The sequence below is a fragment of the Python bivittatus genome, unplaced genomic scaffold, assembly GCF_059951505.1.
Source record: "Python bivittatus isolate LINGU-HERP-01145 unplaced genomic scaffold, Pbiv_v1 ctg000110_np1212, whole genome shotgun sequence".
Classification (NCBI taxonomy): domain Eukaryota; kingdom Metazoa; phylum Chordata; class Lepidosauria; order Squamata; family Pythonidae; genus Python; species Python bivittatus.
This window is the reverse complement of record NW_028277045.1, coordinates 369,877-397,701: the sequence shown is the minus strand read 5'-3', so window position 1 is coordinate 397,701 and position 27,825 is coordinate 369,877. Positions and strand designations below refer to the sequence as shown.

Sequence of the window (27,825 nt, the reverse complement as noted above, 5' to 3'; positions counted from 1 at the left end):
AGTCTGATGTTTACTTTCTTTCTGGATTATTCAGATCCCTAGGACTGCATCTGCCAGAGATGTCAAAAGAAAAAGAGGGGAAGCACACTTGTTCCTCTCTAGCATCCATGCTGAAGAGCCCCACTGATTCCTACACTTTAAGAAGGGAAAACTGGGGAAGGGAAAATTCAAGGGGCACAGGAGAAGACTCAGTGTATCTTGCTTTAACTGGAAATGACCCTCCAGACAGGCTCAGGAGCATCGCTTCCTGCCAGAATACATCCCTTTTTTCTCTGCCTGGTTGCATGTAAAAGAGGAAACTCTGCACCTTATTCTCCCTGTTACTTCCTGTTGGGAAACACGTCCTTTGACATTTTGCTGCCTCTGGATTCTGTTTAGGAGGCAGAGGAAGTGACATGGTTGCCATTTCCTCCTCCCGGGATTGGGGTTTTCTGCAACTTCGGACTGAATTTAGAAGCAGAGGAAATAACAATTCCCAGGGCTCCTGAGCAGAAAAGGATCCTTCACCTCAAACTGAGTACCGTAACCTCATTTCCAGTCATGGAAAGAAAGCAAGGCTGTTTCAGGGACCCAAACCTGTTGCTATTTTTTTTTCCCCTTTTCAAAAATGGGTTTTGCTTAGAAAAGATAGCAGGGGAGGTTTGGCCAAGGGAGAAGTTCAGACTGAAGCCCTTTTTGACTTGGCATGGGCTACAGTATTTGTAACTGTGAGCTCCTTCCATTGGGAGTTCATTCACAGTGTGAACGTTTGAACACACTGTTTTTGCTGACGGTACCCCAAGGTGAGATCCCTTGATAAAGAACAGCCATATGCAACAGGCAATTATTTTCTCCTTGATTATCTTAGATGGCAGGCTTAACATCTGACTGGAGTTGGACACTACAAAAGGTATGAATGCCAATTGTCTTCCTACTCATTGTCTAGTGTTTGTTGGTTTGTGTGTTCTGGCTAGGGAAACTAGTGTTTATTCTTTGCTAACTGCTATATTTTATCTGGCATTGTGATTGAACTGGTAAAACATTAGAAATATCAGCAAAGTTGTGAGGCCCAATATACAGTCCAAATAATAGTTCTAAAATTCAGCCCATCAACAGAAAAAAAAAGAAAAAGAAAAAGAAGAAGAAAAAGAAGAAAAAGAAGAAAAAGAAGAAAAAGAAGAAAAGAAAAGAAGAAAAAGAAAAAGAAAAAGAAGAAGAAAAAGAAGAAAAAGAAGAAAAAGAAGAAAAAGAAGAAAAGAAAAGAAGAAAAAGAAAAAGAAAAAGAAGAAAAAGAAGAAAAGAAAAAGAAAAAGAAAAGAAGAAAAAGAAGAAAAGAAAAAGAAGAAGAAAAAGAAGAAGAAGAAAAGAGAAAGAGAAAGAGAAAGAGAAAGAGAAAGAGAAAGAGAAAGTGAAAGAAAAAGAAAAAGAAAAAGAAAAAGAAAAAGAAAAAGAAAAAGATAGAAGCAAGCTTATATTTTTTCCAATACAAACTTTCAAATTAAAAAAAGTTGGCCTGGGGCTTTGTCTGATAAGAATGCTCTTCCCCCAATAATTACTTTTTAAAGTTATACCAGTGCTTGCATGGATTTAATTGCTGTTTTCCCCCCACCCTCCAAAAACACATTACCAGATAAGAACTCAGTATAAACTAATCACTTTAGTTCTATGTTGTTGAAGGTGCCCATCTGAGTGGCTTAGAAGAAAATTAATCCGTCAGATAAAAACCAGCACCCCTATTGGGCCAGAGCAATGATATCATCACAGGACAGGGGGACCACTGAAAATAGCAATAAAAATGGATCCTCCCCCCCTTTGCTACAAGGCCTAGTAATTAATGGACAAGCAAAACAACAGCAAGGAACAAACTTCCAAACAAAATGAAACTAGAACGTCCTAGGAAATAAAACCTTCACTGATTGACATTTAGTTTTCCATCCTTGCTCCTAACCGTTTTTCTGTTAAGAGGTTTTCCCCAGCAGAATTCTCCTTCTGCATAGAATTCCAAACATTGATTGATTTGATTACCAACATTTCTATGCCACTCTCCTTCCAGCAGCTCAGAGCAGCGTATGCCGAAAAAACCCAGAGGATTAAAAACAATACCACCAAAATAAATAATAGACCTTATCTAGTACTGACCAACAAGGGTAGACACCAAACAGGCTCTCTCCCAGAGCCAAGCTTTTACTTCTTTATTGAAACTGATTAGGGAGGAGGCAGTTCTTCTCCATGAGGGCCAGCTGCTCCAAAAGAGGGTGCCACAACTGAGAAGGCCCTGCTGTGGGGTCTCTGTGGCTGGAAGAGTGGCTCCTACAACTCTTTGCAGGCAGCAGTTTTAGGGATGGGTAGTATTGAATGACCATCCATTGGACAGGTCTGCAGATCCAGCTTCCAATACAAATGATCTATATTCTGTTGGCTAACAGGCTAGGGAATTAACCATTTTGGAAAAAAGAAACTCAACCAGCAGAACTGAGTAAGAGATTGCTGGACTTGGATACATCGAAAGGTTTCTGTGATGGAATGCAGAAGAGATCTAGGTTCCTAGGAAGGAGGGCAGGACAAGAGGCAACACAGTCCAGAGCAGGAGCGTGGGAGGAAGAGACTTAAGATAGCTGCTCCCTAGAATCTCCCAGGATATATCTATTAGGTTAGCATAGTACAGATTTAGTCTGGCAGGATTTTGTCTATATGGTGTAAGCAGTAAAATAACTGAACTTAGTTGGATCGTTTCCCTGTTGTTCTTGGGCTGGGCCTGATAGTGTCAGGCTATCCATGGGTTTTTCATATATTACAACTGTTAATTGATATGATACTTAGAATCTCTCTCACATGTAACCTGCCTCTGACATGTAACCCTGTCTTCTCCTTCCTTTCCCTTCCCCATGTCACACCAAAATCCTACAACAGCCTGGCCACTCCATGGGTTCTGATTAAGTGAGCTGTAACTTCATCACAAAAGATGATGCCTTTTATGTAGTAAAAGCTGTTAACTGGAAAAGGTGCTAACAGACTCCTCCTTGCATTACATTGGGGAAGACTAGTAGAATATTGTATGTAGGGATCAGGGCATGATATCACAACCTCTATGCCATTCTGGCACTTGGCTTTTAAACAGCAAGTCTGGCCAAGCTGAAGACAAGAATTCTCCTTTGACAAGAGATGCCCCATTCTTTTTGGGGTGGAGGCCCCTCTATGCTGTTTGAGTGACATGTTAGGGTTGCAGTTTGAAAAGAAGGCTCCAGATAAAGTAGTGGCAGGAGGGGGGGCATAACTAGGTACAGTTTAATTGCAGGGGGGCATGTTATACTGAGAAGTGGAGAAACAGGGCAAAGCACTTTAAATAGTAGCCAAGAAAACCACACTGATGCATCTATAGAATCACCAGGATTCAAGCTTGACTCAAAGGAGATATTCGCTTTCCTTAAATTTAATTTGAATTCAGATCAAATCAAATCAATCAAATCCAGTTTGTACAATTACTTCCAATGGACTTAATAAATTTGACATTCAAGAGCACAGTCTGGCAACAATGTGTGGAAGAACTGTGGGGACTGCATGTAGGGCTGTGGGGAAGGACTCGACACAATCTGCACATCAGACTGAATACCTGTTAGCTGATCTCACACCTGGGAGGCCAGATGTTCTTACAGCCCCATGGACCAGCATCAAGATCTGCTAAATTGGTCTGATAATCAGACCGATTCACCCCAATTCACCTGTTCACCCCAATTCATTCACCCCAACCCATTTTCCATAATGAAACCTTCTGTCTTGGCCCTTTATATTGCGTTAATCTCTTCTGGTATCTGACCTCTCAACTATTCACAATCTTATGTCTTTTCTCTGGGCAATGTGTCTATTATCCCACACCATATTTGGACAACATAGCTGCTTGCCCCAAGCAAAGCTGCAGGACTAGCAGTATTTTTCTCAGTGTGGGATTTTGAGGGCCATGGAGTTCACATCCCTCTGTTCAGCTTCTGTGCCAGCACTACAACTTTATTCCAATCAATTATTAATCTTATCAAAACTCATTATTGCTTATTTTGGAATTTGACTTTGCCCAGCTTGGCATCTTCTCTTCATTACAAGTTGAATAGCATTTGATTAAGAAGTAATGCTAGACATATCATTATGCCTAGCATTACTTCTTAACCACAGTTGTTTTGCAGGCACATATCTGAAAATATGTTGATTAAGGAAGAAGCTTGCATCAAAGGGCAAAGTGTATGTTCATAATCCACCACCCAACCTCACAAATGAGATGAAAACTTACTGGGTAAGATAAGCTTCTTCCAAGATGACTTTCAGCTAATACCAATCCCCCACCCAGCTATGATATTTACCCAAAAGCAAAGACATCTGAATGCTTGGAGAAAGGTAGTTTGTCTTCTTCTGTTTCAGGTGAGAGCTGGCGGATGATCTCTGGTGCTAAGTGGCACAGCCAGCCGTTTTGGATCCGCAGTTTATTCTCTCTCCTGGAGGAAAAAAGAATAGCCAATTATTGAAATTATGCTTACCTTGGCATTGTTATGTCTGAAACAAACAAAAAATCATATTGATTTTCTCACTATTCCCCAGACCCCATTCTGGACTGGCTTCTTTCTCATTCCCTCTCCCTCTTCTTCAATGACCGTTGGAGTTAGAAGATGGAAACAGAAAGAATAGGATCCCCTCCTGGGTACCTGTTTTGTTTTGCTTCATAGTAAATCAGCTCAGGAATCTGCTATTTTTACCTGATTTAACAAAAATGAGCTCGTAATAGTAATTTGAGTTTATTTGGCCTGAGAGATCTGAACTGGCAACATGAAGATAACACAGTGGGTTTTCGGTAAGCCAGGCTCCATCTTACATACATCAATCCTTTCCAATGACCTCCTGTCTCTGAAAATGACCAGACTCGTCACTTTGTTAAGCACCTACTCCTAGTGGTTGAAATTGAGGTGTTGACATTAATCTATAAAGCCCTAAAAGGCCTAGGATCCAGGTACTTCAAGGGACATCTCACTAATACCAGCTTGTGCATTACAATCATCTAAGGAAAACCCTGTTATGATCCTTCTGGTGAGCTTAGATCACAGTGTGGTAACCTGGTAACCTGGTGTCCTCTTAGTGGCACACCCCAATTATGGAACTTTTTCTTGAGGGAAAAGCTACTGGCCCATACTGTGTTGAATTTTAGATGACAGTTGATACATGCCTGTGAACTCAGGTACTTGTAAAATAATAACTACTCTAGGGTTAGACTATTTTTTGATGGAACGTTACATTACTTTTCTGCTTTCAAATGAGCTCCATTTTAATTTTTGAATTTATTATTTTTAAGGACTGCTGGTCTTATAACGACAGTTTTAAGGTTATTTTCACTGTTTTCTTACAGACTTCCCTAGGCTCTTTGAGAGGGATAGAGCAAGCAAACAAAGTACTGGACACCCTTGATCAACTGTAGATCCCCTAATGATCTATTAGTAGCTACTCAGATCTCCTTCCCTCTTCCGTTACTGGAGTAGGCATTGCTGACTAAGATGGATATACAATTTAACTCAGCATGAGAGCTTCATCCACCTTTTCTCACTTTCCTATTTTTGAAGTCCATGCTGCATCTTGGCCAAGATCCATTGGCTTCTAGCTCAACCAGAAGCTTCTGAGAAGATTACAGGCAGCTGGATACAAGTACTTCCCTCTGTTGTTCCTAACAACCATTATTCCTTGTTTGCACACTGGCTGAGATAGCAGCCACCTTCTGTGTACCAGGCACCTCCTTTCCTTCTACAGATTTCTGTTTCACTTGTGACTCATCCACTGAAAGTCAACTTTACAATTTAGAGACAGGAGTTAGCCAAAGGTGGTCCCTTCAGGTCTCTCAAACAACAACAACAACAACACCACAAAACAAATGCCTTAAGTGGAGCTGCTTCTACTTGAGCTCCTGTCAAACAGGAGGTGGCCTCAGGAGTTCAAACTGCTGAAATGAGAGCCAAATCAAAGCAAAAAAACTACCAGACAACAACAAAACTCTTCATTACAGTTTTATTCAGCAGCACACACGAAAACTTGTCACATTACTGTCAGTGGCTGGGAAAATGTCACTGCAAGTCCTCGCCACTGTCCTTGACATGAGTGGAGCTCAGATCCTCACCAAATGGACATGTCAGGTTCAAATATGGAGGCCAGCCCTGTGAGAACATAGTTCAGGCCCTGGCTTCTGGTGCCTTTGCCATGCATATTGGTGGCTTTGCCTTAGACACTACTTGAATGACACCCTTCTGGGCTCCACCTTGAAGATCAAGTGTCAGCATCCTTCAACAGGCGCACATGTCAGTCTCCCATCAGGAGCTCCCAGTGCTGTGGCAGCAAATGAGGCTTTTAATTGCAAGTGGCTGTTAAATGAATCGCCAAGGTCAGTTAAAAAAGCCCAAGGTTATGCTGTCTTACTTGTCATCAGGTTTACTGTCCCTGAGTCTCGCCTGCTTAGGATGGGAGGAAGGAGACAGAAGGCAAGCCGTGCTCCTCACATTTGCAGGCAGGCACACCACTAAAAGCTTCTATGCCAGAGATCATTAGCCTTCCACAGCACTAGACTTCATTTGATTTTATAGGCTTTGTGTTCCTTTCCTTTCCTTTCCTTTCCTTTCCTTTCCTTTCCTTTCCTTTCCTTTCCTTTCCTTTCCTTTCCTTTCCTTTCCTTTCCTTTCCTTTCCTTTCCTTTCCTTTCCTTTCCTTCCCTTCCCTTCCCTTCCCTTCCCTTCCCTTCCCTTCCCTTCCCTTCCCCATCCATTTACTTCCTTTCCTTTCCTTTCCTTTCCTTTCCTTTCCTTTCCTTTCCTTTCCTTTCCTTTCCTTTCCTTTCCTTTCCTTTCCTTTCCTTTCCTTCCCTTCCCTTCCCTTCCCTTCCCTTCCCTTCCCTTCCCCATCCATTTACTTCCTTTCCTTTCCTTTCCTTTCCTTTCCTTTCCTTTCCTTTCCTTTCCTTTCCTTTCCTTTCCTTTCCTTTCCTTTCCTTTCCTTCCCTTCCTTCCCTTCCCTTCCCTTCCCTTCCCTTCCCTTCCCTTCCCTTCCCCATCCATTTACTTCCTTTCCTTTCCTTTCCTTTCCTTTCCTTTCCTTTCCTTTCCTTTCCTTTCCTTTCCTTTCCTTTCCTTTCCTTTCCTTTCCTTCCCTTCCCTTCCCTTCCCTTCTCTTCTCTTCTCTTCTCTTCTCTTCCCTTCCCTTCCCCATCCATTTACTTCCTTTCCTTTCCTTTCCTTTCCTTTCCTTTCCTTTCCTTTCCTTTCCTTTCCTTTCCTTTCCTTTCCTTTCCTTTCCTTTCCTTTCCTTTCCTTCCCTTCCCTTCCCTTCCCTTCCCTTCCCTTCCCTTCCCTTCCCCATCCATTTACTTCCTTTCCTTTCCTTTCCTTTCCTTTCCTTTCCTTTCCTTTCCTTTCCTTTCCTTTCCTTTCCTTTCCTTTCCTTTCCTTTCCTTTCCTTTCCTTTCCTTTCCTTTCCTTTCCTTCCCTTCCCTTCCCTTCCCTTCCCTTCCCTTCCCTTCCCCATCCATTTACTTCCTTTCCTTTCCTTTCCTTTCCTTTCCTTTCCTTTCCTTTCCTTTCCTTTCCTTTCCTTTCCTTTCCTTTCCTTTCCTTTCCTTTCCTTTCCTTCCTTTCCTTCCCTTCCCTTCCCTTCCCTTCCCTTCCCTTCCCTTCCCCTCCCTCCCCTCCCCTCTCCTCTCCTCTCCTCTCCTTTATCCTCTTCCCTGCCTGCCCATTTCCACACATTTTATACTATAGTCCTGCCATAGACTGCACGTCAAAAATGCATACTGACTTTCATCTCATATAGTGATCAACGCTTAATATTGTGATGTGCCATGCAGCACATGTGCAGATACAGTGAATGCTGGCATGAGGGAGGGTAAACAAGATGGGCAAGGGCTCTGTGTCCCATTCGTGGAGGGGGCTTCCATCCAGTTTCAGACATCGCAATTCTGACTGTTTTATTCATCTCTCAAGTCAGGTTGATTCAGCACCGGATAGAAGTGCATGAACCTCTCTACCTTGCACAGTATTGGCACCTCAGTGTTCATATGCTACCACTTATTCACAATGGAAGCTAAGAAGCCTAGAACCAGCACATGCATGTCTTTGAAGATCACACTTCTAGAATATCTGGAGAGGGACTTTCAAGCTAAAGAAAAAGCAGGGACTGGAAAAGATCCAAAAATTAGACCACAGCACTCTCCCACTGATTTAGATTTGAATTGGGTGGATCCTGGGACGTCTTGTATGTGGATCAGGGTTGACCAGGATCCACCACAATAAGAACAGATGTCATTGCTGATCCTCAGACTTTCCTTGGATCGGTCACTTCCTGCATCTTGTCCTAAACACTCTCTCCTGTGCTGGTTGCAAGGAGAAAAATGGTGAATGGGTCCTTTTTGAACTCCCCAAGTACCCAAAAATGCCCACAACGTTTTCAGAAAAGGTTTATAAACATATGCAAGGAAACGCTTTGCAAAATTAGAAATATTCATGTCAGTTATCCAAGCCAAGGAACGAGCAGAAAAGGCAGAAATGAAAGTACCGAATGTGCAAGCATATGCAAGTCCCCAAGAAACTGTTAATCAAATATGAGAGAAAGAAGTAAAATGAATATACACATCCTGTGTTAAAGGTTTGTGGCCAGATGCATTTCATACCACCTGCTGTGCTTCAATAGCCCAATTGAAAGTCTTGATTAGGAAACTACCTTCATTTCTGCAACTCCTTGGTTTCTGGGCCCCCAAACTAACCTACTTCGCAAGGCTAAAGAGAGAGATGGAATTAGACAGCTGTTCTGAATCCTTGGAAGAACAGCAGGATAAATGTAAACTAAATAATTATGGCTTGGGGTTGGTTGAACCCCTGGGGTAGAAGGGCTCAGATTTCACTGCATGCTTGAGATGGTCCTGGGCAAAAAGTCCTTTTGGCCCCTTCCTCTGCTGGTGGGTCATTGCAGGTTTCCTTGGCAATAGCAGTAAGTAATGCTAGTGTGCTGTGGATCTGGGCCTAGCAGCTATTTTAACATCCCACAATGCCCCAGGCTGCAGGGCCTTCTGGAAAATTAAAATGGCAGCTGTGGCAAGGCCTGGGCAAAACCAGGAATGGACTTCAGTAGGGTTATAAGTCCCTAGAAATTGCCCCAAAGATACCAGTCCTGGAAGTCACAGCTCCTTTTTTCCTAATTCTTCCCCCATCCTCCTCAAGCAAAGCTTGCTTTTCAGTCACCCCCAAAAAGGATCCCACATACCACAATTAATTAGTGCTTCTGGCTCCTGGGGGAGAGGAAACTGGCAATTTCCTTCATGGTATAACAACAAATAAATGGAAAGATGCAATTTGATTGGATCCCCAGTGGGATTCTGGCAGAGGCCGAGAATCACAACGCAGCCCACAAATCGCACGAGGCTCTTATCTTCTGTAGCCTCTGCGTGCCTGACTCATCCTAGGAGAAAGTGGGTAGTGTGGGGTGGGGTGGACAGGGGATGGGGAAGACAGATGTTTGCAGATTTGCTCTGTGCAAACTATATTCCTCCCTCCCTGAGTCATGATGCCCATTCACCAGGTGAAGTTGGAGGACGAACCTTACTCAACAGGAGAACCACCCTGCATAGACATGGAAATGGATTGTGCTCAGTCTTTTCTCAGCAGAAGGCTGTACTTGCTCTGAGTCAGCACGAGAAATGCAAGGAAGAGGGAAAGCAACAGGAATCAAAACCAGGAGACAATTCCAGCTGCCCCTGATGAAATGCGTGCTGTCTATATTAGAGCCCAACCCATCTTGGATTAAACTAGTTCATCTTCAGGGATGTTCCACCTGAAAGCCGAGGTTGTTTCAAAGCTTTCTTTTGGTTTGGCTTAGTGGGCAGGACTAGGGTCAGATTTAAAAGTGGGCATGGAAAGATCCAAAAGTAAAGTGGAAGCAGGGCAAAACATTATTTGTAAAACCTGTCCCAAGAATATTTTCCTGTGAAACCGTAAACATTAAGTATCATAAAGTTTTGTTTTTTTGTGGGAGGTTTGAGAGGAAAGAGAGCAAAATGCATCGGCTCTGGGCAGAGTGAAGGTTGATGGATGGTTTCCTTCCTTCCTTCCTTCCTTCCTTCCTTCCTTCCTTCCTTCCTTCCTTCCTTCCTTCCTTCCTTCCTTCCTTCCTTCCTTCCTTCCTTATTATATGCTATTTTGGGAGTTGTTCATGATTTTTTTTTTGTCTTCTGTAATTTTTTAAAACTTTTTAAATTGTAAGCCACCCAGAGTCATTGGAAGTCAGGCAGCCTATAAAATGGATCAGATCAGATCAGATCAGATCAGATCAGATCAATTGAGCTGTGCCAGTTCTTGGGCAATTGAGCAAAAGAATTAGAGCACCACTCAAAACCTCAGAGCATAGGTTTCTCCTGTTCACGCAAAATGAAAAGGAGCAGGTCATTAGCATCTCATTCTGCATCAGTGAGCTAGCTTTGAGGTTACTGCAAAAGATAGCGGGAGAGAAGAGCATGTAAAGGACAGGTAAAAAGACAGAACAAAAAACTGGCCATCTCCTGGATGGCAGGGGCACTTCTCCTACCTGGATGCTATGTTTAAAGAGGAGTGGACCAGGGGTGCATAAGCTCTGCCCTCTTTTGAGATAAAGTATTCATGTGGCCTTGACAGGTTGCTCTGCTCAGTCAGCTTTCTCAGTCGTATCCAAGGGCTGACTTAGCGCACATACTCACTATCCATGATCCCAGGAACAGCCAGGGAAAACTTTTCATAACTTTAGAAACTTTTGTCAAAACGAGTTTTCCCCCCCTCCTTCCCTGTCCCCTTTCCATATGAGTTACGTCTTTTTGATCAGATATTTAAAGCCAGAGGCTCCTCAGTACTAATTTCAGGAAGCCTTTCTTGTACCAAACAGCATGATAAAATTACTTTAAATAAATAACTAATTACATGATAAACCTGGAGAGGGTATAAATAGGCCATCATTTGGGGAGGGGTGGAATAAGAAATATTAAACCCACTCACTGTACAGTTAACCACTTCAACCTGACAATTGATACACCTCAGAGAAGGAGGGGGACAGAGAGAAAGAGAGAGAAATAAGCAGGCCATTATCTCTTTCTTTAATCCAGTGCCTTTGACACACCATAATTACAGAAAGATTAAAATGCGTGATTTATCTCACAGGCGGCTTTGCAATAAAGCAATAATTAACTGCAAGGAAGATCTGCACAATAGCTGGGGTTTAATTCTGTTCCTTTTCTTTCTTTTCTTTTTTTTTTAATTTGGGAAAGAACCTGAAAGTACGACGTTACATCTAAATCAGAGACCACAGGCAGTGAAATTTGCCTAGAAACATTCTTGAAACAAATGAGCAGAGCTTCTAGGGAGAAAGGATGGACATAGGAGGCTAGGAGAAAGTGGATCCTGCATGGAAAGAGCCTTGATCTGGCTGGCTCAGTTCATGTCCTAAAATTTTCAGGCTAGAAGAGATCCCTTTTGGATCACTTTGCACAAAAATGATTTGACTAAATATAAGGCATAATTTCCAATGGGCTGTCACACAGATTAAGCAGTGAAACATGGAGATCTGGGTTCAGAATTCCTGCTTGGACCCAATGCTCTTTGGGCGCCTGGAGAGGAAAGAGGGAATGGCCTTGAGGGACAGGAGAAAGAGCTGCTACCAAGACAACAGTCAGATAAAAGAAACCAGAGTCTGGGGCAGGAAAGTAACCTGAGAAAGCAACTCAGAGAAGACCCTCCCTAGTTCTCACAAAGATAAAGGGATAGGGAGGGGAAGCTCATTCAGGCTTGCAAGGTTCTGTTACTATATCTTTACAGTAAAGGTAGCATTGGCCTACATTACTTTGGTTTCCTGGTCTGGTCTGCCATGAAGGGCTGATGGCACCTTTGCTTGAAACAATCCCATCCTTCACCCTGTCTCACAGGATTGTGGGAAAGATAAGATGGGTTGGGAAAAAAGAACAGGTTCAGATCTACAGTACGTTCAGCCAAGGATGCTTACGGAGTGACTTTGCACCAGTAACCATATTTCAGGAATGCTGTTATTAGAAACAAGATTGAAGGAAGGTGTACTATGTATGCCCCCTTGAGGCCTTGGAGAAAAGGTGAGATATAAGTCTAAGAAATAAATAATAAATTGCAATAATAATACATGCCAGCAGTGGAATGTTTGGGCATTTTGAGTCCTACTATCACAGTCATATTTCTCTCGAGTCGCTTTTCTCCCCACTAGAAAATACTAATAACAGGCAGTAATCTTTTAGCTCCCTCTGCTGCAAGAGGAACTACTTGGAGTAGGGGCATTTTCAGAAGAGGAAAGGGTTAAGCGTCTTCTTCCTTCACTGGCTTTACAGTTTTGATTATATTCTTCAGTGCTACTGACCAGTTAAAATGCAGGAAGAGAGAGGGGGGAAACTAAAAACTGTTCATGCAATTCTTGTGCATTGTTTTGAACAGAGCTGAACCTTTTAGGGGAAAGAACTATAATGCCAAGCTTGATTTTATATGTAATACTTGTACATAAAATATTCCAAGGACATCTGTCTGTCTGTCTAAGTGCGTGTTCATTGAAAATGAAATGGGTTTTATTTTCCGTCTTTGCTTTAAAATCCATAGAATCGCTGAATAGCGGGGATCAACGCCTTCGCAAAATTCATTATGAGTTTCATCACATAAAGCTTCTCAGGAGCATTATGTCATGTAAGTAAATGCTGTCAGCACTTTTTTTAATCAAGAACAAAACTGAACAAATTCAGTGAATGAACGAAAAAAAGTCTTATACTTGAAGAGTCTCTCCCCACCCTACAAAAGTGTGTCAGAATGTTGCTCCCCCCTATAAATCCCCTAAAGTTGAATGAAAATTCCCTTTCCACAGGAAACCAAAGTGTCCTCGGTAAGACTTCATATTGTCTAATTCTGTACTTGGAAAAAGGACATCCAATGAAGAGGTGAAAAAAAAAGGAGTGCAGAGTTGGGTGCTGAGCAAGGTGACGATCTCCAACGTACCTGCCTGCTTGCAGAACTCCAGATATACTGAAGAGGCCAAAGTCTGTGATCACCACTTTCCCATTGTCATAGAATATATTTTTAGATTTGAGATCTTTATGGAGAATTCCCTTTGCGTGCAGATAGCCCATTCCCTGTAAAATAAGGAAATAGAGTGAACAGTTGCAGAGAGACTTTTATGCAATTTTAACATAATTTTTAGAATAATGCACACAGATCCAAACAACCTAAGACACTTTTGGGGGGCCACTTCAAAATTATAGATTGGGCTAATCTATAATGTATCTTACAATTATAAAGTCTGAAGGTCTCTTAAAAACTATCAGGTCCAAGCCCAGATCAACATCGGTTAAAAGGTCTAAAAATATCTAACAAAAGAGTTCTGACCATCTTCGGAAACAATCTGATCCACTGTCAAACTGCTCAGAGCTCTTTCTAACACTTCACCAAAATCCTCATTGTTAAAATACAAACTCATTGGTTTAGGTACAACCCCTGAGCAAGAGAAAACAAAGTTCTTCCAACATCTGTATGGCAACTCTTCAAATATTGCATCACCTATTCTTTTCCCCCCATGTCAATATTTCTTCATTTTTTCACCCTAAGAATCATAGTGGCCTGGATGCTCTGCTATTACTAATAAGATTTCTTCATTATTTACTTAGCATATTTATATCCTGCTCTTTGATTGGGTGAGCCAGTGGAAATTCTGTTTTGCAAGTCTTTTGGCTTTTGACTTTTCATCAGATCTGCCCCCCTCAGACCCACACATCAAGCAGAACATAGGAAGATCCCTTCTCCTGGATTTGATCATGACTCTAGTTTAGCCATGGATGTTCCACCTAAATGCAGCCCTGACAGACCTTAGGAGGACGTCCCAGAACTCTTGCTGAAGTTGCTACCACGCTATGATTGTTAACAAAACAAAAGGGAGGAAGTGGCTAAATTGATGTGGAAAAGTCCTATTATCTGTTGCGTTTTTATGCAATTCACATTTCATCGAAATGCACTGAAAATGCCCCCCCCCCCCGCCTTTTGGGATTGCTGTTCCCAGCCCTCCAAAGCCAAACCCTCCTCAGAGTCTGAAAGACATTGTGTGACCTTGACCTACGCTAATGGACAGCAGTCCCCTCTTGGTTTCAGACAGGAGTCTTCTCCTGAAGCAGCAATACCTGAACTTCTGCATTCAAACAGCCACATCATCTCTGTTCAGTGGAATGGCGGAACATAGCTGAGCCCCTAGCAGGACTCGCTTCCCTCAGATAGTTATAAAAGGATAACAATAACACATCAAGAGGCTACCAGCAAGCACTCCTCTTGAAAAAAAGAGGAGGTGGTGGCAGTGACAGGTGAAGATTATGAAGATTTCTTGGAGTTTGGTGAGCTGAAATCTCATCACCCAGGAAAGCCTCCAGTGCCCAGGATGCTAAGATGGATCACTCCCCACCCACCTGCCCCCACTGTAATCTCGAGACATCCACCCACAGCTTGCTTGCAACATTGGTGTTAATGGTCTAGAAACATAATGGATGTGGAGACAGGGCAATTTGTCATTCACCTTTCTCCTCTATAAAAAGCTCTAGTCACTACTCACAAAACCTGCCATCTTAGCCCTGTTGGCTTTGGTCTCTTGGAAGAAAGATATGTCTAGAGAGAATGTGATTCATTTCATTGGCTTCTTGGCTAAACTGCACAGTTTTGTCTCTGCCCCAAGCATTCATCAAGGGGTTTATATGAACATTCAAACAGATGCTACCCCATGGCCAGAGTTGCCCCTTTGGTAACAACCAAGTTTAGGACAGAAGGTCAGGGAGCCTGGCTCTACAATAAATAGAGACACGATTCGCAGGACTCATCCCAGGGAATAACCTTCCAGGCCTAATCTTAGGGCAAGGTTTGGGGTGCCAGAGAATCTCACCACTATTTCTAGCTGCAATCTGAATTTTCCAATGGTGGCATACATGGACTATTTCTGATGTGGGATCTCTTTGGAGCAGCCTCTCGTAACTGCAGATGGTTTGTCACTGTGCCTTAAGAATTCACGGGCCGTTTGGCGGGCGAAAAAGTAGAACTGGAACAAATGTCCATTTCATTTGGGACACACACACCCTGCCCACAATTACTTGCTGGTGTACCCTTCTGGATCACAGGGGTTAAAAAAAAAACTTCACCCCCCCTCTACCCTTAGGTTAGGATATAGTTCCACATGACTGCACTCAGTCTAGAAGCAAGATGCCGAATGATCCACAGGCATATCCGTGAAGCTCTGTTTTTCTCACTGGTCCAGAACCAGGAATGTTCCCACCTCCCACCCTATCACTGCTCCCAGCACTTCAGCAGCTGTCCAGTGGGCCAGAGGAGATGGGATATGGGAGCTAAATTCTCTAGTTGTGCATTAACTACTCCAAAACTAAAGTGATGGTCTTTTCAAAGGGATGGAGACATTGTAAACATTGTCGGCAGATAAATAATATTACTGTAGACCAAGTTCCATCTTTTGAATATCTCAGCATAGTATTCCAACAATTGGGCGTCTGGTGGGAACAAATTAAATCTCTCTCTGATAATAAGATCAGAGGCTATATTTGGCTTCTTTTATACCAGAGAAAATAAGAATGTACCCACTGCTATAAGACTTTGCAAAGCAATATCTCCCAAAAGTTGTATGGCTCACAGGTATGTACATACAATAACCTGAAAGTTCCTAGATACAATACAGTCCAAATTTTTAAGAGTGCTGCTTGGAGGGCCCTGCTGCATTCTAAATGCAGCACTCAGAAACGCAGTAGATTCCTTGGATTTTAGGGCCCGTGTATGCATTTTTGACTTCAGCTTCACTTTTCCAGGAATTCTCTGGCTGCCATGATTCTTTCTGATAATTTCCCCTCTTCTTGGAAAGCTAGGCTCCAAAGTGACTTACATCCCTGTGGTTTCTCAGGTAACAGCCTCCTAGCCCTGGAGCTTCCAGAAATGAGAGTTGTCATACAGCATCAGGTAGAGCAGAGCGTATTAGGCCACCATATCTGGCAGTATATAAACAGGAGACCTTTCGTGCCAGCAAACTACAGGGAGTCCCCAGTTTAAGAACAAGTTCCATTCCCAAGGTCTGTCCTTAAGTCAAAGGTGTATGTAAGCCGGAACAGTATTATTGTACAATACTGTATAAGTAGTATTGTGTAATGAACCTGAAGCATTGTGTATTTAACTCGAATTTTGCTACAATGAGCTCCATTCTTAACTATGGGTCATCCTTAAACTGGGTGTTCTTAACCCGGGGACTATTTAACATCACCTGCCCATCACACTGCACAGCTGTAGCCAGCCTTAATGTCTTGCTCTCTGCTTTGTTGGAAGAAAGATATAATAAGATTCCTTTTACAATTCAGATTTGTCTCTGTGCTCTGGAAGAACCTTAGCCCACTTGCTCCTTTGATGCCCTCTCTAGAGTAACATACAGTCCACCCTCATACTTTCACCTGCCAACAGAAGTCCCTTCTGCCTGGAGGACAATCTTATTTGTACCTTGCTATCAGACCAGAATACCAAGAGAGTCACAAAATTTCGCTCGGCTGCTGTTGTCCTATGGAGGAAACTATTTTCTTAATTTTCTGATTTTATTAATGTACACTTTTACTTTGTTCTTCTGTTTCTTACATTGGATCTAGGCCTTATCTTCTGTCATATTTGTCCTTGACCAAGATTTTAGTTATACACACATACATATACAGAAACTCAAGTCCCATATTGACTCTATAGTATAATACTCAGCGGATAAAATTCTAGTATTTTACCCTTAAAGTATTTTTATTCCTGTTTTTAGCACTTAGGTCCTACTTTTAATATCCTGCTATCCATACTTAGTGTAGTAAATACCATATGCACTCCTGTTGGTATCTTAAAAATGTTTCAGACCTTAAGACATTTTTATTGTCCTTTCTAGATAATATCTATGCTTTCTTTCCTATGTCATGGCTCCCTGTGTTTTAAAAAAATCTTTTTATGATGTTGACTACACTCACTGCTCAGTGATTGTAATAAAGATGATCTAGTTGTGAGTTAATGGAGAGGTGACTGAACAGATATATGTTTGTGAATTGGAGGAAGAGGAGGTTGAATACAAAGAAGGAGATGAAGAGGTGATGAATGGGGAGGAAGGCAAATGGGAAGGATGGAGGTCTATACAACAGATGCATGGATGTTGATCAACTCAAAGAATGAAGGAATAGAGGGATGGCTGGATTAATATTAGTTATGGTCTATGGATGTAGATCAATGGAGTATGTATACATGCATCCACAGAAGGATTTTCAGTGGGGGTATATGAACAGATCACCCCTGCTCTGTTTTTAGTTCTGGTATGCCCACAGCTGATTTATGACCTCAGGAGAAATCTGGCAACATAAAATAGAATTAACATAGGTATACCCTGTACACAATGAATGCAACCTTTTATCCTTAGAGTGTAATGCTTTCAGTAGAATGATAACCTTTGTAACATTTTGATGAAATCTTTTCCCCATTTAATAAACCTTTGAAAATGGTGATTTTCTCAAGGATGTTTATTATCTGTACATTTAGAACTTCCGCTTTAGGGAGATGAATGTTCACACTGTCAAAACTGCACATTAACAATCAAGCACATCCCTGTATTTCAAAGTTACCAACCCTGCATTTCAGGATGTGATAACAATCTTAGATTTCAAAGGTGATGATTTGACATCTCTGGCCTGCAGGCTACATTAATGCACAAGCCAGAATGAGTGCAGTAATAACAAGAATGCAAGAGAATAGGGGAGAGAATAAAAAAATACAATGAAGGAGTGAGGAGATATAAATGAAACTTTTAAAAGCCAGATTTGATTATTGGATTATCTAACCCAATACTGCTTCTCCTATTACTTGCTCCTTTTTGATGTGGAGATTGTATGTATTGAACTTACACCTGCATCAAGACATTGCTCTATCACTGAGCTAAACCTTCTCCAACATCCCTGGGGAAAGACTGTATAACAAAGATAAGGGACCTAAGACCTTCTAGGTCTACCTTCTTCTGAACTACCACTCCAAGCAGCCCCAAGCAGCATGGTGAATAATGAAGGGGGATGGGGCTTGTAGTTCAGCAACATCTGGAGGGCCACCATGATCACAGGATGCAGGTTACAGCCTTCTGGCTGGAAGTTGTCCTGACTGAAATCCTATCCAGAGGACTCTAATATTTCCATGGACAGATGTGGTTCCAACCCTAGCATAACACTGAGCTTTGAATGTTCCCAGACTGTTTTACCTAAAGATACCAGAGAATAAACTTGGGACCTTACATTCACAGGTTTCCACAACACATTAACCTGGTTACTGTACAACCATAAGCCAAACGTGCTGTAGCTTGCATAAAACACTTGAACTACCAAAAAACAAAACAAAAAAACCCTTCACCCTAATCAAGATCACAACTAACCAAACTTAACGTATTGTATGAATATAGCTGCTGGCTTTGTAACTGATTTCATTAATCATGTGAATGCAGGATAAATATGAGTGTTCTATTAGGGCTGTGCCTGAAGGGTTTAAAGTCAGAACTATACAATCCCTTAGGAGGCCACACTACCCCTCCATTGTGGCTAATTAGAATTATTCAACAGCTACTTCTCAAACGAAATCATGGTCACAGTGAAGAGCACGTTATGGTACCTAGATAGTCAGCAAAAAACTGCAAGGAACCCATACATTGCTTTCAAATGATTGGTGGAAGAAAGAATATTTTGTTTATTGTAGGGAAGGGGACATGGAGAGTGTCAGAAATTCATGTCTGTTCAATAGCCAGAGAAGGGAGAGAAGGGGGAAAAAATAATGGAAGCCCATGAAATAGTAATAAGCTTGGCGTAGGCTAGAACAGGATAGAGAGAAATGATCGAGGTGACAAAGTGATGCAAAGGAGTTAGAAGGAAGCTGGCTGACAGCACTTCCATGCTTCATATGGTGGGAACCTTCTTTCTGTGAACTTTCCCAGAAATGCTTGTCACTCAGCTCCCCAGAGATAACAGAATCATGGAAGAGAACAACTTTCCCCAGCTGGCCACTGAGATAAAGAGGACTCACATCTGTGGTGGCCTTTATAAAGACCTTTAAAACACCCATCTGTCTTTGGGTTTCCATATGGATGATTTTACGCTAGTTTCATTGTTTCAGTGGCTTTAAATGTTTCTTTACTAGCTTCAGGATTTTTGGATTGTAATGGTGATTTCTACTCCTGGCATCAAATTACCCACTCAAGAGTGCCCAGGACATGCTCGGAGCAAGCCCTCCTCCTCTCCTCTCATACCTTGACAATCTCTTGAGCAATCTGTCGTGTTTTGTTGACATCCAGGACAATTTTGACATCTCTCACCACAGAGTAGAGGGTTCGTCCTTTGCACAAGCTGAAAAGAAGAGCAGAATTTTAAGTGACTGACAGTGGCAACGGGAAGAAGAGGGAAACCAGTCCCAAAAAGCCTGCCATGAAATCTGGTCAGAGAACTTGCGAAAGAAATAAAGGGAAGAAGTGGATTTCCAATGAGAACAGCAAAAAAACAGTTTGGGTCTTGGATACAAGGTTGTACAGAGGGACAGAACCTGAATTCAATTTGGGATGTTCAGAGCTTTGCGTATCCCCAGTACCTAGTTTTATACGTGTCTTAGACCCATGTTAGAATGCCTGAAGACTTGCCTCTGCAAAATGAGAGTCTTGTGACATGAAGACAAGACACACAAAAGGGGGAAAAAAACCCATCAGCCGGGCAAGATTTGCCCATCTTCCTTTTTCTGCTGCCGAGAAATCTATTTGTGGAGTCTTAATTACCAAATGCAGCTGCCGGTGCTGGGGGAAAGGAGGGGACACTGAAACCAATTAAAATTTGTATTGACATTTGAATCATGTAATAGAGTCTGTGGGTGGATTCTGCCTCGACTTCTTCCCCACAAAAGAGACCCCCTCTCCAGCGCACACACCGGTTCGAATGCCCACCTACGCTCATTACGGGCAAATGGAGAAAGCACAAACTAAATACCTGATAATAAACCATCTAAAATAAAATCAGCTCGGAGGATCGCAGGTGTTAATTTAATCTGGTTCTGCCATGAGTGGCAGAGGCATGGATGTTCTTTGCAGCCCTTCCTCCCACCCTCCTCGGCTGCCATCCCAGCGTTCCAGCTTCTTCCTCCCCCACATCACACCCCAGAAGGTAGGACCCCTCACCTTCTGAAGCCACATTCCAGGGACTGTGGGCAAAAGGGGTGAGGAAAATGACCCTTTGGATTTTATATATATATATATATATATATATATATATATATATATATATATATATATATAAAAGGTTTGCACCCCTTCAGATTTAGGTTCAGTTCAGGATTCATTATATTTTCTGAGGCCTCTGAGTGGGCTTCAGCTCAGGTCCAAACTTCAATAAATTGTTCAGCGGCAAAGAGCTGGCTTCAGAAGTGACAAAGCAATGGAAAACACAAACAACTGGAATGTGATCATTGCCTGCAAAATACCTGAATAGTAACACACTCAACAGTCCCATTAAAAAAAAAAATGGGGAAAAGTGGGTTCAGAAATATTTAATCAGTATGGATTTGTTAATCCACTATCCACCCATATTTTCAGTCTTGGGAACTGCGTTTAAGCCCAACTTCCAACAAAAGATTCTCTTTCTATGCTTTTACAGTAACTTGTTACTTTGCCCCAGTGGATCAGTTCTTTGTACTTTCGAGCCAGTCTTAGCTCCTGGTGACTGTCTGGACAAGCCCATGCAGTTTTCTTGGCAATAGTTTCAGAAGTTGCAATGGAAAAAAAATATCTGCAGCTCAGGGTTGAACTGTGGAGTTCTTGGTGCTCTCTGAGCTTGGTGGTTTGTTTGCAGACATTTCATTACCCAACGAGGTAACATCATCAGTGTGAGGGATTGTGGGAAGCTTGCCCAGCCCTATATATAAACCATTGTGGACTCTTTATATCATTGAACGTGGACATCACCTCCCATTTCTGAACTGGTCTACAACACAGACCAAGATGCTTTCTGGAATAATGACTATCTATTTCATTTTCCATAGGGGGGAAGAAAGAGAAATGACCTGGAGCAGGATCATTGTTTTCCTTATGACATTTCTGATACTTTTGTCTTTCTAACAAGTCCTAGTGATGCCCGGCAGGAGCCTGGGCTCTATGTAGCAAGCAAACTTTCTAGCCCACCCACTGTCTCTTCTGTGCTTCTTGTCACAGCTCATCTCAGCAACGATGGGGCAGTTGGACCATGCAGTCAGGCCATCTGTGTGGCCATCACATCCCACTCTGAGCAATTCTGCAAATCAAGTGGCCAATGAAGCCTTGGAAGGACCTGCTGTGGCAGAAATTCAAAACAACGGAAGCTGGGGCAGAAATTAATGAGAGAGAAATGGAAACAGTATGAACTGCTCAGCCTCTCTTGAGGGAGTTCATACAGACTTGGAGCAGGTGGCCGAATGTACAAGGCACATTGAGGCAAACAGGCGAAACTGAAGGAACGACTCCTCCACTTGTGTATTAATTAGGTTGGGAAAAGGTGTGCAACAAGAAAAGGTGATGGGGTCAAGCGGAACAGTCAGGCAACAGCTGAACCCCCTTCAACTGATGCAGTGGAACCTGTCTGTGGTACCTGTTGCTACTAGTGGAGGTAGCTACCATGTGGTGAGCAGGGTGTGAATATTTCAGAAGGACCTCGCTGAGCCCTAGCAGCGTTATCGGCTGCTTGCTTCATTCACCTGGGTACAAACATTTGTACCAGCACCAGAGGGAGGTAGCTGTCACCGCCAGCAGAAACTGGCAGGGGGCAACGATGGGATGGAGAAGAAACCAGTCTCAGAGTCTCTGTAGAAGTACCCTTTTCCCCTTTCATGTAGTTCATGAAACTGTGGATAACAGGTGCTCAGTATATCCTGCCCCAGTGAATGGGTCCTGTGAGTGAAGCTAAAAGTACGCAAGATTATTTTCATTCTGAAAGCAAATGAACCACAAAGGTCTCAAAGGAAGGGCTGGACAGAGATGAGGAGAATGAGGAGAACCACAAAAGTCTTGAAGGAAGGGTTGGACAGAGATGAGGACTGCTTAAAGGATGCTGCACTGTTCCTAGGCCTTGGATTAGCATGGGGGGCTGGTCCTGTGTAGGTCACGGTCTGTTGATGTTTTTTCCCCCTTATACATTTCTAAGATATACTTTTTAAATTAAAAAAAAAATCATCTCAAATTGTCCACAAAATTAAAACAAACCGTCTCTCTGGGATCCCCAGCTGCTTTTCTCTCTGGGGTGGAAAAGTTGTATACTAAACACCCAGCAGAAAACAAAGTAGGTAGCAAGTAACAAAGTATTAGTTTGCTGCCTAAAACTCATATCATTGCATTTCCAGATGAACTCTTTTAAAGTAATACTTCCCAAATTCAGGCACCATTTGCCAATCTGTCTGTGCTTAATCTTTAATCTTTGGAATATTAAAAAGAGCAGGTGGGATTCTTCCTCTAAGATACAAGAGCTTCCACGTTTATTAAGGCATATATAAAAATGCTGGCGCAATCTCATAAGACTCTGGCACACGATTTAATCAGTGTGAATGTATTTTACAAGGCCAAACAAAACTCCACAGCTCCTGAAATAATAATAAAGTAACACGTATGTTGACTCTGAGCTTCATTTTAGATGTTCTCCAAGATAAACCAGACAGCTGAAAGAAGGCCAGCAGAACATATCTGCTCATTTGTACAAATGCAAAATGTAGGTCCTGTGGAGTAGGCATGGATAGATGCCAGTTTTGACCTCCCAATTTTTTTTCTTTTCTTTTGGGTTTGGTTTTCTTTTTAAGAGTTTACTAATTTAGGATGATATCTGCAAATCGCATTTGAAGCATTGATCGAACTGAACAAACCTCTCAGTGGCCTCTACTGATTAAACTGAAAAGCTCTTCATAGCATGGAGAAGGCCGTGCTGGGGAGCCTGTTGGGGAAAAAGAGGTGTCACCCCTAATTCAGCAAAGGAAGGTGGGGGAAATACACAGGGATTCAAAACTCAGATTTTTAATAACTTGGCACTCAAAGTCTTCTCCCAGGGGGATGTGCTTTCTCATGCATCTGACATTTTCATATCTCTCTTTCCTTCTGCCCTCTTGGTAAGGAATGCTGGCATTGTCTTTTATGGTGATTTTTAAATCTTGGGGGGGGAAAGGAACCCAACAGCCTTCTCATCCCTTCTATATTACTGTGCCATCTCTGGGGTGGTGTTGTGGTCTTTGAAAAGCAAAAGACGAATAGAAAGCAGCCATATACAAGATTAGATATCCAGCTAATGCTGGTGGGAAGGCGTTTTCCAGAAGGTATCTTTTCAAGGGCTTGATCCTGGGACTCCTGGCATGCAGTGTGCTTTATTACTAAGCAACAGTTGCACCCCCAGGGGAGTTCAAGACACACTGAATACATGTAGAAGAAGGTAGTTTCTACGAAAAAGTTTGCCCAAGAGAAAAAAAAAAAGAGATGCAGAGATCTTACTGAATCACTTTTCCAAGAGGTCTTCATCAGTCAGATGAGTAAGAAAGGATGGCAGCAAATATTAGAGACACAGAGACTCCCTGATGAAGAAGTGGGAGCCTTTCATATGTAAGTACACAAGATTTTGTTTGCTGCTACCTTGCAACACCTGGGGCTATTAAGAAGCCACCTGCCTGATCTTTTCAAGATTCCTCTTTGCTGGGTTATTTTCTTTGGCTTCCTTCAGCTATGCAAGCGTCAAAGAAAACACCTCAAGGAGCCAAAGATCATGGCAATGTTTCTGCTCTCCCTAGCTGAAAATTGCTGGTTTCCCCCCCCCCACTTCCAAAGGTACTATTGACCTAAAACTCTTTCAAGCGTCATGGTTAAGAGGTATATTTTTGCAAGTGAAAGAAATGCAAACTCCCTTTTATACACCCCCCACCTGATTCCCTCTTAAAGGAGGCCCTTCAGAATCCAATCATTTATACAGGCACGCTCCACTTAGAAACAGACATTTGCAAATGTTAAGCGAGAACCTGGCAACCCAGCTGAACTCATGGTGTTAGGCAAGCACCCCAAACAAGGTCTCGGCACCATTAAATTGGCCAATTAAGCAGCACCTGGCCAATACACAGTTTTGTAAATGGCCGATCCTTTCTGTACAAGGAATGAGAAACCTCTCTTCCTTGCTTTGCTGGTCTCTGAAATATGGCATGTCTAATTTTTTTTCCCCCCCTTGAATTCATGGATGTCCATGGTAGATTCAAAGGCTAGAGGACAAAATGTTTACTAAATAAAGGCCGCTGTAAACAGCCAAGCCGATGGTGTGAAATCTCACGCTACGGTAGCCTTACATATGCTCCTACATAGGTGACTGACTCATACCAGGTCAAACTATTTGCCCATCTTGCCCAGGATTTGACTCCCTGTTAGGTTAGATGGATAGTTGGTAATTGAATGTTGATTGCTACGTACACACTTAAGAAGGCCTTCAGCTAAAACCTACATTTATTTCCATGGCGGTATCAGACAACACCGTTAGAGTCGTTTCAAAGAGATGGGCAGCGACAAATTTGATCAGGAAATAAATAAATAAATACTTACAAGGAATCTGAAAGATCCATGGGCAATTCTTGTCCTGTGCCTGTAAGCAAGGAGGCCTTAGCTGGACTATTCCCCCTGTGATGGAAAAGCTGCCATCTAGTCTTCACAGGGAGTCACTTTATTCTGACCATAAATTTAAACCAGAGTTTCCTCTCCATCATCCAACCCATGCAAAAGTATGCCCACGCGGACACATGATGATTTCCGCACAGCCTTTGAAACATGAAGCTGCAAAGCAAGCCACCCTGTTTTTGTAACAGCACTCACACTAGCAAAGGTAAGGAGTTCACTATTAACAGGCTTTTGATATACTGTACAGGGGGGAGAGTGCTTATTTTATGGAGTCGGTGACCCCCCAGTGTCACTACTGCCACCCTAACCTTCCTAGGGTATAGCCCATTTGGAATTTGCAATCAGTTTGAGGAATGTTCAGCCAAGCAAGCACAATCCCAAATTGCTTCTTGGGTTGGGGGTGGGTGAGGGTGGGGAAGAGTTATGCTGTCTATTTAGACAAGCTGGAGGCAGCGGGAAAATGAATCAAAGTAACAAGCCAGTGTGACTTTGTATGAGCAGCAGCAGAAAGACAGCAATCGCCTTTCCATAGCTAATGTGTTTTTATTTACTTAGAGCATCCTACTCTACAGTTTAGACCAAAAAAGTCTCCCAGGGTAGGATTCGAAATGTAAGCAGTACTTGGAACTAGCTTCTGCTGGATGTACATCCCTTTGGTTAAGGGTGACAACCAGCCAATAGCCCTGGGTGGCTGGTTGATGTTTTATTTGTGGGAGGAAAAGTTATGAGATCATCTCTTGAGATTTCAGGACTATCTCAGGTGTTGGCACTGAGATGCCCATCAGAATTTGGGGAAGTAGATCCTTCTAACTGAGAGGTAGATAGGTGTGTGGGGGATATGGGATACAGCTAGAGGTACAAATGATACCTACATATGAATGAACTCTCTTCCATTTAAAAAGGGTCTAAAGGATCTTGTTGAACCAGAACAAGATTAATATCATTCATCGTTCTATGTACAGAATCTTGGCAACTTGGAAGTCTCATAGGAATTGGTCAAAGCTGTATCAATGGATCACCATCTTCTGTCTGCCTCTTTCTAGCTTATGTTTCCAGTAGAGGGTTGATTTTTCCATTCAGAATCATGAGCTCTTTCTACAAAATACTCAAAATACTCCATCAATCCATAATTTAACTACTTTCAAAGTTAGTTGCACAGACTGTCTGAACTCTTGCTTTGTAATATTACTCTTTTCCATGGTTTATTCATACATTATAAACTAAACATGGAAGTCAATGGTGATCAATGGGTGCTGTTCTGATCAGCATCATAACAAATTCTACTATAAACCAACTAAACCCAGGAAGCTCAAATACACCTGAATCTCTTCTTATGCTGCATTTCAGGCTATAGTTCACAATGGTGAAGTGACCTATTCATATAAGAAACCGTCTGTGATGTTCAGTATTAAGGACAGCTTTCTTTGATTCTGGCTTTGCAGGTGTGGGTAAAACATAAGCCTTGCCTTCTGAAGGTTCCAAGTGCCACCCTCAATATCTCCAAGAAGGGCCAGGAAAGATTGCTGCCAGAGACCCTTCGGATCACTCCTGGCCATTGTTTCTAACCTTGAGCTAGATGGAATAATGGTCTCATTTGACAGAAGAAGGCTTCTTTTATAAAGAAGAGGCAAAGCCCAAGTTCATTTGAAGAGTTTAAGCAGCCCTGCCATGAGTGAGATGGTTTTTATTTCCCCTGAATTCTAGGACAGCCAGTCCCCTAAACTTTAGAATATGGCAGGAAAGTCTTGGAATGAGTTCCCTGAACCATGGAAAGTGACAAAAGACAGCTCTCCTTCCATGAGAGTTTCTAGCAGGGTGGTTGTCCCAATGATTATCCTCCAGAATGATTTCTTAATTTAATTTTCTCCCTCCCCTGCATCATTAAATCTGTCTCTCTCTGGAAGGAGTCTCAGACTGCTGTTTAAGTTTTTATTTTGTACCTTCCCTTTCTTCCTGAAAGCTCAGTGTGGTGTGCATATTTCCCCCCTCCCATTTGAGATCTGTGAAAGAGGCTGGGGATTTGGATCTGGCTCTCACCAACCGTACTCTAGTCATGACACTACTGTAGCTTGGGCCATCACCCCTTGAAAAAAGGTCACAAAGGACTGAGCCACCTCCTGGTTCAAGGCCCTAACGGTAATGAGAGATCAACTAGATTAAGTTCAAAGGAAGTGATTCTAGCAGGAAGAGGAAGAAAAGTGTCCCCCAGAAAAAGACTGCAAGAAAGGCATTTGCAATCAAAACTTTGCTGCTGTTCTGTGGAGGTGCCTTGGCAGGGAAATTAGACTCTAGAAATAAGACAGCCTCAGAGATGATTAGTCTTCCCTTCCTTCCATCTCTATCTGTACCTTCTTGCTTAGCTCTGCTCGTCAAAAGCCCAGCTATGATGGGTTTTATTCAAACTGTGGAATTTTCTTGATGGAAGCTCTCGACAGCTGGCTTGCAAGATAAGCCCAGTTAATGCCTACCAACTCAGAGAAGTGCTTAGGAGCAGGGGAGATGAACCTTCGGCACATGATGGTTATAGTTGCCCCCTTTTGCAAAGACAAGGCATTTAGGAAAGCATAACATTTTTCCAATGCAGGCATTCCAAGGGGGCTATTGTGGAGGAAAATATGTTCCTGGTACCTATTCAGTGAAGGAAAGGGAAAGGTCAGGTAGGCAACAGGTCAGGGTCACCTTAGCTTATTTCCTTCTCATACCCCAGGAAAAGCAAGCCAAGCCAAGAGCGTTAGGTTGCCTTTCCTTTCCTGTGAAAAGATTATGCACTAAATTAGCTAAATAAGATCTAATTAATAGAGGAGAATATCTGTAACAAGGAAAGTAGTACGGACCTCTTCCTGGCCTTTGAAGGCTCTCAAAAGACTCTTCCCTTTGAAGGCTCTTAAAATACAGGATCTGTATTCTCCCAGCTCTTTAATACTCAAAAAGGAAGAGGCCAGAAGCTACAAAGCTACATCGGGGACGAAAAAAGAAATCTTTTCTTAGGTGAGATGAACTTTGGGTTGTAAATAAAATAATTTGCTTTTTGTCTCAGCTGAAGCATGAAGTACGCGAGAATGTTTCTTGTGTGACAAGTTCTGAGCATCACATTTTAGAAAGAATGGTGAG

General features: G+C 42.4%; 1 protein-coding gene and 1 long non-coding RNA gene across 4 annotated transcripts in view; one reads left to right on the top strand and one right to left on the bottom strand.

The window, feature by feature from the left end:
• Positions 1 to 27,825, bottom strand: part of KSR2 (kinase suppressor of ras 2) — a 153,698-nt gene that overhangs the window by 14,994 nt on the left and 110,879 nt on the right. For all 3 annotated transcript variants that reach the window (XM_007434513.4, XM_025170714.2, XM_088136637.1), the window contains 3 exons: positions 19,327 to 19,423; positions 13,008 to 13,141; positions 4,329 to 4,460 (listed from right to left, as the gene is read on the bottom strand). In XM_007434513.4, the coding sequence (XP_007434575.2) occupies positions 4,329 to 4,460; positions 13,008 to 13,141; positions 19,327 to 19,423 (363 nt within the window). The remainder of the gene's footprint in view (positions 1 to 4,328; positions 4,461 to 13,007; positions 13,142 to 19,326; positions 19,424 to 27,825) is intronic.
• LOC148216410 (uncharacterized) lies at positions 433 to 12,996 on the top strand. The gene is made up of 3 exons (XR_015795436.1): positions 433 to 889; positions 12,618 to 12,701; positions 12,877 to 12,996. It is a non-coding gene; the product is annotated as an uncharacterized LOC148216410 (long non-coding RNA).